General features: G+C 35.5%; 1 protein-coding gene across 1 annotated transcript; it reads left to right on the forward strand.

Moving 5' to 3' along the window:
• The first annotated feature begins 358 nt into the window (after window positions 1-358).
• LOC110927688 (titin) lies at window positions 359-2,479 on the forward strand. Its single transcript, XM_022171161.2, has 2 exons — window positions 359-936; window positions 2,173-2,479. Exons 1-2 carry the CDS (start codon window positions 454-456, stop codon window positions 2,311-2,313), a joined length of 624 nt encoding a protein of 207 aa, XP_022026853.1. The 5' UTR covers window positions 359-453; the 3' UTR covers window positions 2,314-2,479.
• Window positions 2,480-13,306: the final 10,827 nt, after the last annotated feature.

Below are 13,306 nucleotides of genomic sequence, written 5' to 3' on the forward strand. Positions count from 1 at the left end.
TTAATTTATATGTAATGATGATTATAGATAATACTTACCAAATTTTGCAAAAGGAAAAAAATGTTCCGACCTTCGCTTACCTTTCAATTGATAATATTTGAAAAAAGAAGTTATATATATAAATTACCGATGTATTAGCTAAATATTATAATTATAATTGAAAAAAAAAAAGCAAAGGACAAATGAACACGTTTAGAAACCATCCATTTCCTTAAATCCCTATGCTGCATGGATATTCCCTCCCATCATATGAAAAGTACTATAAAACATCTTTAATACCTTCTGTTTCAACATACAAACAAGTCATCATTCACATTTTCTTTGTTCTTGTTCATAGCACTGACCTATAAATATAATAATTATATAGAAAAGTGTGGAAGAACTGATTTTATAGTCTTCCAAAAGAAAACATGGGTGGATGTTACAGTTCTTCCAAAAGCAAAAGAAAGGAGGATGGTAAGGCCCCCACACCAGAAGCGGCGGAGTTGGCCACAAAGGAAGCAACTCTCGAGGTGGCAAAAGCCTGTAAGGAAGAGACCACCCCTGTGGGGGGGGTCTTTACCTAAAGAGCTGGCTGCCTCTGAGGTGGTGACAACCACCTCTGAAGTGTCAGTTCCTCTTAAGGAGGAAGCCACTTCTGAGGTGGTGGTAATGCCTCTGAAGAATGTCGCCACCGAGGTAGCTTTGACTCCTAAAGAGGAAGAATCTGCTTCAGAGGTGGCAATATTATGTGCTAATGAGGAAACCACCGTTCAGGAGGCTATATTGCCAAAGAAAGAAACCAATTCTGATGTGACAACCGAAGTGAACGTCACAACCGACGAGGTAACCATGGAAGCATCCAAGTTGAACGATGAAAGTGATGTGAAAGAAACGAAGAAAGACGAGGAGAATAAGGATGGTGAGAAGGTTATGGATGATTCTAAGCCAACTGAGGTATGAAACTTGTGTCTTAGTCTTCTTATTTCTTGTTACAAACTTACCGGAAAAATCAAAGGTTAAGAGGGTCCATCAACCGTAGATAAAAAGAAGTTACTAAATGACTTGAATGTTTTTTTTTTTTTTCAATGAGAAGTTTAGTTGTTTACTAGAATCTTGTTAGTTGATAGGTAACCAAATTTTTTTAAGACAATTATGACCTTAAAAGAAATGAGTCTTTTTTACTATGTGTAAAAACGTACTATGCAGGCGTAGTTAAATTTAGGACACCTTATATATTTGTCTGAACATATCTTAAATTTGAAGTACAAAATATACTACATGTACAACTAATAGAGCCATAATACAACAAAACTCTTTTTACCATTTCTTTTGAAAAATATTATTATTATTTAGGGGGTGTTTGGTATTTCTTATTTTAGCCAACTTCTAACTTATTGACTTTTTGAAAAAGTTAAACGATGTTTGGGATTGAGAGTTTACGTGAGAGGAAAAATAAATAAGTCACTCCATTGTGACTTATTGACTTTTTCAAAAAAATCATAAGGAATTTGGATAACTTTTTCAAAAAGTCATAAGGAGTTTGGAAAAGGTAAGCCAAACACCCTCTTACTAAATACAACAAAACTCTTTTTATCATTTCTTTTGAAAATTATTATTATTATTATTATTATTATTATTATTATTATTATTTGTAGAGATAAATCAATATTCTTCTAATTACAATGTGATTTATTTCTTAAATTGAACTTTGGAGCTTTTAGGAGTTTTTAGGAGCTTATAGCTTTAAACTTTTAAGAAAAAGCTCATACTCAATAAAACGCCTTATTTGGTTGAAGGAGCATGAAGCTTTTAGGTAAGAAGCTTGAAACTTTTGGTTGAACGCTCCTACTAGTAGCGTTTAAAAGGAGCTACAATCTTTTAGGGAAAAATGAATATTTTAACCTCTAATGATAATGAACTTTTTAATGTACAAACTTTTCAAATTTTTAGTTATGTCAATTTTAGTCATTTTATACATTTTTTAAAAGCTCTAACTATTTTGCCAAACACCAAATATATCTAAAAAACTACAGTTACTAGTTACCAGCCACCAACTGCTTTTGCCAAACATACAGGGTCTTGAGCCCATTGGCCTTGAATAAAGAAATTAGCCGTCTCAAAATACTTATTCATTTCTAAAAATGATTATGAAATTCAACTTGTATTTCTTTTTTGAAAAAAAAAACACAGAGAAAAACACCAGATGAGGAGAGTGGGCCAAAGGTAGATGAAGCTGAGGTGGTGGCATCTAAGGAAGACCAAAAAGAATCCAAGTGTATCGAAACAAAGGAGGATGTCAAAGTTATCGAAGGACAAGAAACTGAAAAATAGTCACTGGCTTAATTTTTATATATTTGAAGATTCCTTTGTTGTTCCCAATCACCCACCATTGCTTCAATAAACTACCAAGTGTTAAAGATTATATGATTTGATTTTGTTTTAGATGAAACATGAAACTAAACCATCTTTGATTTATTGATTTTAAAGTGTTATGCAACTTTTAAAATATCGTATGTTTAGTTTACAAATACAAATCTATCATCGCCCTGAGAATTTAGTTATAAAGTCCGTCTTCTCTTATATATAAAATAGTTTATTTAAAAACCCGTGTGGTCTCACACTTATATAATAGTGTTGACATAACCTTTTAAATGAAAAAAAAACGTCCCATTAGTAAGGTATATATTAAATTACAAGGAATTGAAAGAAATGAATACAGAAAAATCACAAGTTGTTAAAGATTTCTTTATACGTCACATTTATTGTTTTATCCGAACGTTTGCCGTCCTTGCCTAATGTTAGTAGCTTGATCCCATCTCTGGTTTTTACTCTTGATAAAGCAACATACAACCAATCATGAGTGAAAATGGGTTGTTTCAAGTACATTAGAATCAACTTCCTCGGAATTTGAAAAATAATTTTTGTACTCTAGAGTTCATCCATGATACAGCTTAGGAGGCCACCTTCCGTCTTATGTCTCAACGGTTCGTCTCTCCATATCATCTCACCTTCTAGCATGGTTCTTAAACAAAATGAAAGGGGTTAAGGCATAACATTGATTGTTAATAAATATATAACAAAACTTACAATTAATGATTAAAATAACTAATTTATAGAGTAAGCCAGTAAAGCATCAAGAATGCTGATAGTAGTTCAAGTAGTGTTCCTAATAGGCTAATATTGTATGATATAGGATTACTCTTGAAGAGAGGGCCAGATGGGTAGTATATATTTCTCAAGCCCAATTATAGAACCACTCTAGTTATATGGTTTATGGAACCACTCACAGGAGTACTTGAAGAGAGCAAGAAGAAGATGATCAGAAAGTAGCAGAGAATTGTTTGCATGTGCTGTTGTTTTGTTTTACTGGTGTACTTCTGCAGTGACTTTTGCTGGTGTACTTCTGCAAGTGCAAAGTGCGCCATCAAAGCGTCACATTGCCTATACCACTCGCGAGTACACTTAGTGTGTGCTTACATGAAACAATAAGGATGGAGAGTTCCCACTTAAATACCCATTTAAGTTCCATCTCTCCTCCTATGTGGGATAAGGTGCCACTTTCCCTTTTGTTTCAGCATTCAATGTTTCAAACACCAAACTTTGAGCATTGATATCTCATTCATCTTAGCTCCGTTTTGGACGTGGTTTAGTTCGTTGTGAAGCTCTTCCAATATAGAACACAAACCCACAAATAAATATACAAAGAAACCTCTGTTTCTTATATTTATTTCTAGTCCAAAATACGAAAAAAATCATTTTCCTATATTTGTGAAAAATGCTATTTTCACCAAATTTCCAACAATCCCCCACATGTATGGAAATCGATCTTTCCTTACACTTTTCAACGATAAACTTCGACAGTTGAGTATTGCAAGATAGGTAGGTTATTACCTTTGAACCTTCTTTTGGGAAGCATACTTAGCTTACTAGTGGTTTGTAGACGCGATATCCTTGAACATACCCCCATTTGTGTAAACGACAATACACTTCACACAATACTCTCCCTGGTCTGGCCAACCCCTCATTGCCGTGTCCTATTATGGTCCTGGAACACTAGCCTGGTTCTGCGAGAGCTCTAGGATTGCGCACCCCACAAAGCCATTCGAAGCGACCCTACTTCTCTCTCACATAGGTGATTCCCATGAATCATTAAAAGCATCATGGTTATTTGATTTCCCGAAATCGTTAACCTTAATATGCTTAGCCTCACTTCAATGTCACTGATTAGAATGGACTAGGAAGTATATAACTCTCTTTTATTTAGTTTGGGGTACTCCCCCACAGTGACTCCTGTCACACCCCAACCGATGGCGGAAACATCGGGATGAGACGAACAAATCGCTCAAAAGCATCATAACACTAATTATGACAATATAGATTAAATCAAATTTCATAAATGACTAAATTCAAATACATTGTTTCAAATAAAGACAAATTGCAACAAACATGGTTTATTATTAAAATGGGTATCTAGTCAATCCTAACTTGATTCCTTCATCATCTTGACTATCAACCTGCAACATGTATTAAAATAACATCAGCAAAAAGTTGGCGAGTATACATGTTTGATACATAGCATAGAGTAGAATAAAAGTTTAAATACTCATATCCAACATGAACAACATAATACAAGTTACTAATATGCTGAAACGGTGTCACTATATATCAAACCCAAGTTTCCAACGCAAACACCCCAAGACTCACTCAAGGGCGATGAGTACTCCTATAGCATAGGAGTTTAATAAGTATAAGAAGTCTAACAAGTCTAACAAGTCTCAGAAGTTTAATAAGTTGTCAAACCCCGATATTTTCACATATTACCGGTGGGCCCGGCGGGGAGTATCCTGACGTAGTTGATATCATCATTGTCAATACACACAATATAATAGCACAGCGGAAGGCTTGGTGAATAAACTATTACAAACCATAATCTCTGAGTGTCCGAATGAAAGAATATACAGACTTGGTAGTAATAAGATCCACAGGCGGATCATAAATAAAATACAAGAAAACGGAAATAACAGACTCCAGGTATCTAGGGATTTGCAAGATCCTCTTTATATGACACCTAGTAGTTCCAGCCTATTTATGAGAGGTACCTGTCAATCAGTCTTTAGAAAATACGTCAGTTTACACTGGTAAATACAATTAACTGACACATTTGAAAACATTTATGAAAATTGATTTAAGTGCACAAGGCACAAATCATTTATAACTTGGGACAATTATTTAAGATAATCTTGTATACATATTTACATGTTTGTCATACAATTGGGGCCGATTTGGAAGCCGGTCATGATTAACCGACTCACCACTTATAGAACCCACAAAGGAGTTATCCCCAACATGTGGGTTTATATTTTAGCATTTGCATCTGCCAGGTGTATGCCTACACCCCGTGCATAGGTCGTGGCCATTTTCAAATGAAATGAGCCGAGGATATCCAGGACACGGTCATATTAACCCCCAATGTTCATGTTATCAAACAAGACAGATTAAAACGGGTTATGTAAATTTATTAATCACAATCCGATTAAATGATTTTATACCCGACCAAGTGGTATTGTTATAATACCATATCCCAAGCCCGTATAAGGGAAAATAAGTTAAAAGTATTTACCTGAGCTAGATATGAGAAGTGACTCAGCCGTATATTCCTAAAGCTTTATGATAATACCTTCTACTGGATGCTACTTAATCTGTATAGAGGTTTAATAACCTATTAGGATGCTAACGGGTCTTTAGTTAAGTCAAAGACTTAGACCGGCTAGCTAGAAAGAAACTTTACGGTTCTAAACGCTAGATTAAGCGGAGACCGGAATAGAATGTGGTTTAGACCCAAAAAGTTTGGATACTTGTATAATATGGGTAAACTAAACACATTCTGGAATTTGAGGATTTAATGATAACGTTAAACCCGTTTCGGCTATTTTACGTAAACTAGTCACATAAACCGATCCGAACGCATAAACGTGTAACGGGTAACCAAATGAATTATATACAGGTCTCATGCTTAAAATATGTTAATACATCAGTAGGATGTTAACATATATGCCCAAAAAGTATTTAAAACCAATTTAAGTCCTGTAAGGGCATTTTGGTCATTTTAATAATTATAAAAGAGATTTTTATAACAAACTGAGGTTCTGGTCTTTGGTAATCAGTAAAAATATTTATTTTATCTCATTACATCAGTAAGATACTACATATATGTGAAGTTTACCATTTATTGCCAAACTATGCCCCGAAAGGACATTTTGGTCATTTCACATATGCTTTTAAGGACATTTTTGGAAATCTGAGTTCATGACTTATACCTATTGTAATAATATTGAAATTTGTTTTAAAATTAAGTAGGTGACAAGTCTTAGGTGTTAAATATGGTTTTAAACCATACTATGCACTTAATTAGTGTAAAACTCGCTAATTGACGATAATCGAGATGTTTATGTAAATCTGAGATTTTGATCAGTTTTAAATGCTCAAAATAATTTATTTAATGTATGAAATCAGTAGGAAAAGGTTTGGCATTCAAATCATTTGTAAATCTCATTTTATGCATGAAAAGGGTAGTATCCTCATTTACCGAATTACACAAGAACTCTATGATTTAAACAGATTATAATCTGACCAAAAATCTTAAAAATCCTTAAAAATAATATCTTAACAGTAGGTAATGATTTTTGGTTCAAAATCCAAGTTTAAACATGTCTTATGCAAGATATCGCAATTTAATTAATAAAAAGCTTCTAATTACGATATCGAGCGTAACTTCTGTTTTGAGACCAAGAACTGATGTCAAATTTTCGGGACAAGTTTATATATCAGTAGCAAAGGTTTTTGTCCTCTCACATTTCTAAAAATCTCAATTATATGTCAAAAGGACATTTACGGCATTTATAAGCATATTAACAAACAAGAGCATATAATTCAAACTACTAAGGACCAAGCAATATAACTCCAGAGGGTTATACTACTATATAATGTGGTCCTAATGGAAGCTTAAAACATGGAAGAATTAAGCATAAACGGGTCAGAACTGAAAGTCAAAGCAAAAGTCAAGCTTTTGCGACTTTCGGTTATAAACTGACCTTAGACTGATAATTGTCGGGTTGGACCTGGTTAAACATGTTCTAATACTAATTACCAAGTTAGTGGAATGTTAAAATATAATTTATAATATCTGTTTTATTAGTTTAAATCATTTTTAAAGTTTCTGTCCAGTTTGACTTTTTGACTAACTAGTTTGACCCGACAATTAACTAGTCAAACGAAATAATTAGGAGGTGCCCTTTTAAGGGTTAATCACCTACCTTAATATGGTTCTATAACCACTTTCATTTCGGTCAGTGGCTGGACCATTTATGATTAAACCAAAAGTCAAAGTCTAATTACGATATATTTGACTTTTCGGTTTTTAAGCTAATAAAATGGACTAAGCAGGGACTAAGACACTTACATAAGGTCCTAGCTATCTTTTCTACACTTCTTGATCCTCTTCAAATGTTGGCTAACTCCAGAAATGAGTTTTTGAAATGTTGCAAATGAAGTGAGCACTTGAACATATGAACTAAGGTGCCTTATATAACAATTTGCCATGCATTTGAATCTTTGCAGCTGTTTTGGAGGCATCTAGGATCACCCCAGGTGTCCTAGTGGTTTAACAAGACCGACAAACAGCCCCTAGTATCGTTCTGAATGAGTTTAAGTCGGTTTAGAGCTGAAAACCTGCACCTGGCAGGTGTTTTCTGCGCTGGGCACTTTTACGCGGGCCGCGTAAGACTCAAGAGGAGTCTATGCGGGCCGCGATGACCTCCTGATCAGGTTAAAACATTTTAAATCTTGGCTGTTTCAGTCCCTGGCCCTTACAAACTTAATATAACCTCATTTTTGGAATATAAGGCCCTTGTAGTTTGTTTGTAGAGGTTCAAGGGAGTATAACCCAACTCTGTTAGGCCCGGTTTCGTTAAAAGATCACCATAAACACAAGTTCCTTACTATTGACACTTTTAACCCATAGTCTTGAAAACTTGCTTAACGATCTCGAAACCACGTGAAATTTATATCATTTATTCTTCAGAGTATATTTGAGTATTTCAAAGCCTCGGGTTTGTTAAAAGGTCACTCAGAGGAAAGAATTAACATGTTGACACGTTTCACCCCTAAAGTTTATAATCTTTCGATTATTTTCATAAACGGCTTCCCAAATCCAATTAATCACTCGTTTAAGAATATATTCTCCACTTGTGGTCATTCAGAGGCACAAGTTTGGCATGTTAACACTTTTAGTCCCTTCGCATACATATTTTCACCGTTTGTCAACTTTAGTCCTTCAAACTCAATCTTTCACATATTTAGAGTTTAGGACACGCGTCTTTACATAATTCGACACGTTTCACGTGGTGTTACATCCTCACCCCCTTAAAAGAAATCTTGACCCCGAGATTTACTGGAATAGGTGAGGGTACTTCTGTCGCATAGTGGACTCAACTTCCCACGTATATTCGGGGCCTCTACGGGCATCCCATTTAACCTTTACTATAGGCACATGCTTCCTTCGGAGCTTTTTAACCTGACGATCCTCGATGGATATAGGTCTTTCAATAAACCTCAGGCTTTCATCAATCTGTACGTCTTTACGAGACATAGCTAGCTATTCATCAGCTAGACATTTCTTTAGATTACGGATGTGGAACACATTGTGAATTCCACTGAGCTCCTCAGGCAAGTTTAGCTTATAAGCTACACTGCCGACACATTCGATAATCTCGAATGGTCCAATATACCTCGGGCTTAGCTTGCCCTCTTACCAAAATGCATCACACCTTTCCAGGGTGATACCTTTAGTAAGACTTTGTCACCAACCTCAAACTTTAGAGGTTTCCGCCTCTTATCAGCATAACTTTTCTGCCTATCCCTGGCAGCTTTCAGGCGATCATGAATCTGGACAATCTTGTCCGTCATTTCAAGGACTATATCAGGTCCTGATAACTGAGCTTCTCCTACTTCCGCCCAACAAACAGGCGTTCTGCATTTCCTTCCATACAATGCCTCAAAAGGCGCAGCCTGAATACTAGTATGGTAGCTATTGTTATAGGAGAACTCGATCAAAGGTAGGTGGTCATCCCAGCTACCTCCCAAATCAATAACACATGCTCGAAGCATGTCTTCCAAAGTTTGAATTGTACGCTCACTTTGTCCATCTGTTTGCGGATGGTAAGCAGTACTAAAATTCAAACAAGTGCCTAAAGATTGTTGGAAACTTTTCCAAAAGTGAGAGGTGTATCTAGTATCTCTATCGGATATAATAGATACCGGTACTCCGTGGAGAGATACAATCTTATCCACCTACAATTGAGTTAACTTGTCGGAGCTATGAGTCTCCTTGATGGGTAAGAAATGTGCTGACTTAGTCAGTCTATCAACTATGACCCATATAGTATCCTTTCCATGCCTTGTTTTAGGTAACTTGGTTATAAAATCCATGGTTACCATCTCCCACTTCCACGTGGGAAGTTCTGGCTGTTGAAGCAGACCCGACGGCTTTTGATGTTCAGCTTTAATCTGAGCACAAGTCAGGCACTTAGCTACATGTGTGGCAATAGATTTCTTCAAACCTATCCACCAATAATTAGCTTTCAAATCCTGATATATTTTATCACCTCCAGGGTGAACTGAGTATTTGGAGTTGTGAGCTTCCTGGAGGATTATATCACAAAGCCCTCCATGAATAGGAACCCAAATTCTTCCATTCAATCTGAGGATTCCATCATTGCCAGGTGATAACTGTTCAACAATTACACCTAACTTTTCATTTGGAAAGTTAGCTTCCACAACAGCTTCCTTCTGGACAGCTAACAGCCTTTCATTCATGCTATTCTTCAGTTCAATGCTCTTGGCATTAATCCTTGATAGGTTTGACTCTTTCCTTTCAGCTTAGAGCATCAGTGACTACATTTGCTTTGCCAGGATGATAGCGAATTTCACAATCGTAATCATTTAGAGTCTCCATCCAGCGGCGCTGTCTCATATTGAGGTCTTTTTGATTGAATAAGTGTTGGAGACTTTTGTGATCCGAATATATCACACATTTAGTTCCATACAAATAATGTCTCCACAACTTTAGTGCGAATACAACGGCACCCAACTCCAAATCGTGGGTGGTGTGACGCATCACCTTGCCTTTTTGCATAAGTACACAACCCATACCGGTGTGTGACGCATCACAGTATACGACAAACTCTTCAATTCCTTCAGGTAATGACAATACCGGAGCATTGCTCAATTTTTGTTTAAGAATCTCAAAAGATTCTTGTTGTTTTGGACCCCAATCAAATTTTACATTCTTCTATGTCAAAGAAGTCAATGGTGCAGCTATCCTTGAGAAGTTCTCAATGAATCCTCTATAATAACCAGCTAATCCCAGGAAGCTGCGAATTTCTGTTGGTGTCTTTGGTGCTTCCCAATTCATAATGGCTTCTACCTTGGCGGGATCTACTTAGATGTCACGCTCACTGACAACATGTCCAAGGAATTGGACTTCACGAAGCTAGAACTCGCACTTGGAGAATTTAGCATACAGCTTCTCCTGTCGAAGCAATCCTAAGATACATCGAAGGTGCTTCTCGTGATCAACTTGGCTACGAGAATAGATAAGTATGTCATCTATAAAGACAATGACAAACTTATCTAAGTATGGCTTGCAGACTCTATTCATGAGGTCCATGAATGCTGCTGGTGCATTAGTGAGCCCGAAAGGCATCACTAAAAACTCGAAATGCCCATACCTTGTTCTGAACGCTGTCTTGGGCACATCTTCAGTTCTAACCTTGAGTTGATGATACCCAGATCTTAGATCGATCTTCGAGAAATAGCTTGCCCCTTGAAGTTGGTCGAATAAGTCGTCGATCCTGGGCAAAGGATAACGATTCTTGATCGTTACCTTATTTAATTCACGATAATCAATGCATAAACGCATTGACCCATCCTTTTTCTTCACAAACAATATTGGAGTATTCATACTATAGACTAGGTAAAAACATTCCTACTTTTCCTAATTCCCTATAGTTATGGCTCTGATACCAATCTGGTATCAAAGTATTCAAACTATAGACTAGGTAAAAGTATAGCAATTTTCCTAATTCCCTATAGTTATGGCTCTGATACCAATCTGGTATCAGAGTATTCCTACTATAGACTAGGTAAAAGTATAGCAATTTTCCTAATTCCCTATAGTTATGGCTCTGATACCAATCTGTCACACCCCAATCGATGGCGGAAACATCGGGATGAGACGAACAAATCGCTCAATAGCATCATAACACTAATTATGACAATATATATTAAAACAAATTTCATAAATGACTAAATTCAAATACATTGTTTCAAATAAATACAAATTGCAACAAACATGGTTTATTATTAAAATGGGTATCTAGTCCATCCTAACTTGATTCCTTCATCATCTTGACTATCAACCTGCAACATGTATTAAAATAACATCAACAAAAAGTTGGCGAGTATACAGGTTTGATACATAGCATAGAGTAGAATAAAAGTTTAAATACTCATATCCAACATGAACAACATAATACAAGTTACTAATATGCTGAAACGGTGTCACTATATGTCAAACCTAAGTTTCCAACGCAAACACCCCAAGACTCACTCAAGGGCGATGCGTACTCCTATAGCATAGGAGTTTAATAAGTATAAGAAGTCTAACAAGTCTCACAAGTCTAAGAAGTTTAATAAGTTTAGCCAAGTTAATGAGCATATAGACACGAAAAGTTTACATAGCATACGAGATTAACAAGCATCAAATTGTTTCATGTTTAAAAATGGATAGAGTGTGCATATAACATGTGACAACCCTCATGATTACATGTATCTGTACGATTAATTAATATTAAATTGTGCTTAATGACTGTGCTGAATTACTTAACTGCTTTCTGATTTCTGCGTCATACTTACATGTGCTTTTTAACATACTAGTCTTGTGCAGAAATTTGACTAAATGGTCCTGAATGTTTTCCTAAGTGTTACAAAAAGTTACATAAAAGACACTATACGGAACAACTTAGCACTTTAACGAACCGGTATCCAACCGAACAACCGGACATTACCTGGGACACCAAAATATTGCAAGAAACATTGTCTAATTATTTCTTGGCTAGTTATGATCCCCGTACACCATAACACCCACTAGAACATCTAGTAACTAACACTAGCAACCATATACTTGGATTTTAATTATTAACTAACTAGTTACCATTCAAGTTACACATAACCCCCCCCCCCTTTGATTTACAGTTTGGGGATGGCCCCACATCAATCTTTGCTAGATTTCACTAAAATCCTATGAGGTCTTATATGATATGATTTGATTTTATTAGATATTACTTGGATTTCATAAGATTTGCTTAGATTTTTATTTAGATATTCAAGTAACCTTCATGTTCATCTTCACAACACCCCACTCTTTCTTCCTCTCTCCTTACACCACTCGGCCGAACACCCCTACAAGCACCACCATTGTTTTCATTTCATGATCATGCACTCCAAGCTCATTTCCAAGTACTAAAAGGTGATTAAAGAAGCTTAGAGCTTGTGGATCATCAAGGATCTTTCTCATTTGCTTTCACCCACCAATTTCATCATCTTTTTCCCTTGTGTTCTTCCCTAGCTTAAAGCTAGTTGTAAGTTCTTGATTTACTCTTGTTTACTTCTAATTTTCTGGTTAAAAGATGTAGTATGTTGATTATAACAAGAACACTAAAGAACATGAACTAAAAGTTTAAACATAAAGTTTACATAAAGATGAAATATGACGAAATAATACTAGTATGATGTTGTTTTGTATATGTGATGATTACTTGTTGATTTCTTGGTAATGTGATGATTAATCACCATATGGAACTTGTTAAATGATGTTTAGAAACATGATTTAACAAGATTAGGAGGTGATTATGTGTTTCATGAAATAATCATCTTCTAGTTAAACATGAACTTGAAAGGAAATGATTTTCTTGAAATATAAGTAAACAAAGTAGGTTGATAATCATGTAGATCCGAGATTTACAAATGATATTTCTAAACAAACCAAGTTCAAGAGTCGATTTTAAAAGATCATGACTTTTACTTGCACTTACACCATTTTTGTAAATAAAATAAGTGTAAAGACACTTTATTTACAAGAAGAGTTCAAAAGAATAATTTTTGTAAATTTTGTTTACAAGTTGTAAACACCAAACCTTTGCAAGAATGAGATTTTAAAAGAAGTACGCGTTTTTGTGAAATATCAAGATCATGATTATTATATAAA

This window comes from Helianthus annuus, chromosome 3, assembly GCF_002127325.2.
Source record: "Helianthus annuus cultivar XRQ/B chromosome 3, HanXRQr2.0-SUNRISE, whole genome shotgun sequence".
Classification (NCBI taxonomy): Eukaryota; Viridiplantae; Streptophyta; class Magnoliopsida; order Asterales; family Asteraceae; genus Helianthus; species Helianthus annuus.

What these genes read in the sequence shown, in the direction of transcription:
- LOC110927688 (XM_022171161.2), top strand. Translation starts at nt 454, where the DNA reads ATGGTAAGGCCCCCACACCAGAAGCGGCGGAGTTGGCCACAAAGGAAG. An exon ending in ATGATTCTAAGCCAACTGAG is followed by an intron (nt 937 to 2,172) that starts GTATGAAACTTG and finishes AAAAAAACACAG; the next exon opens with AGAAAAACACCAGATGAGGA.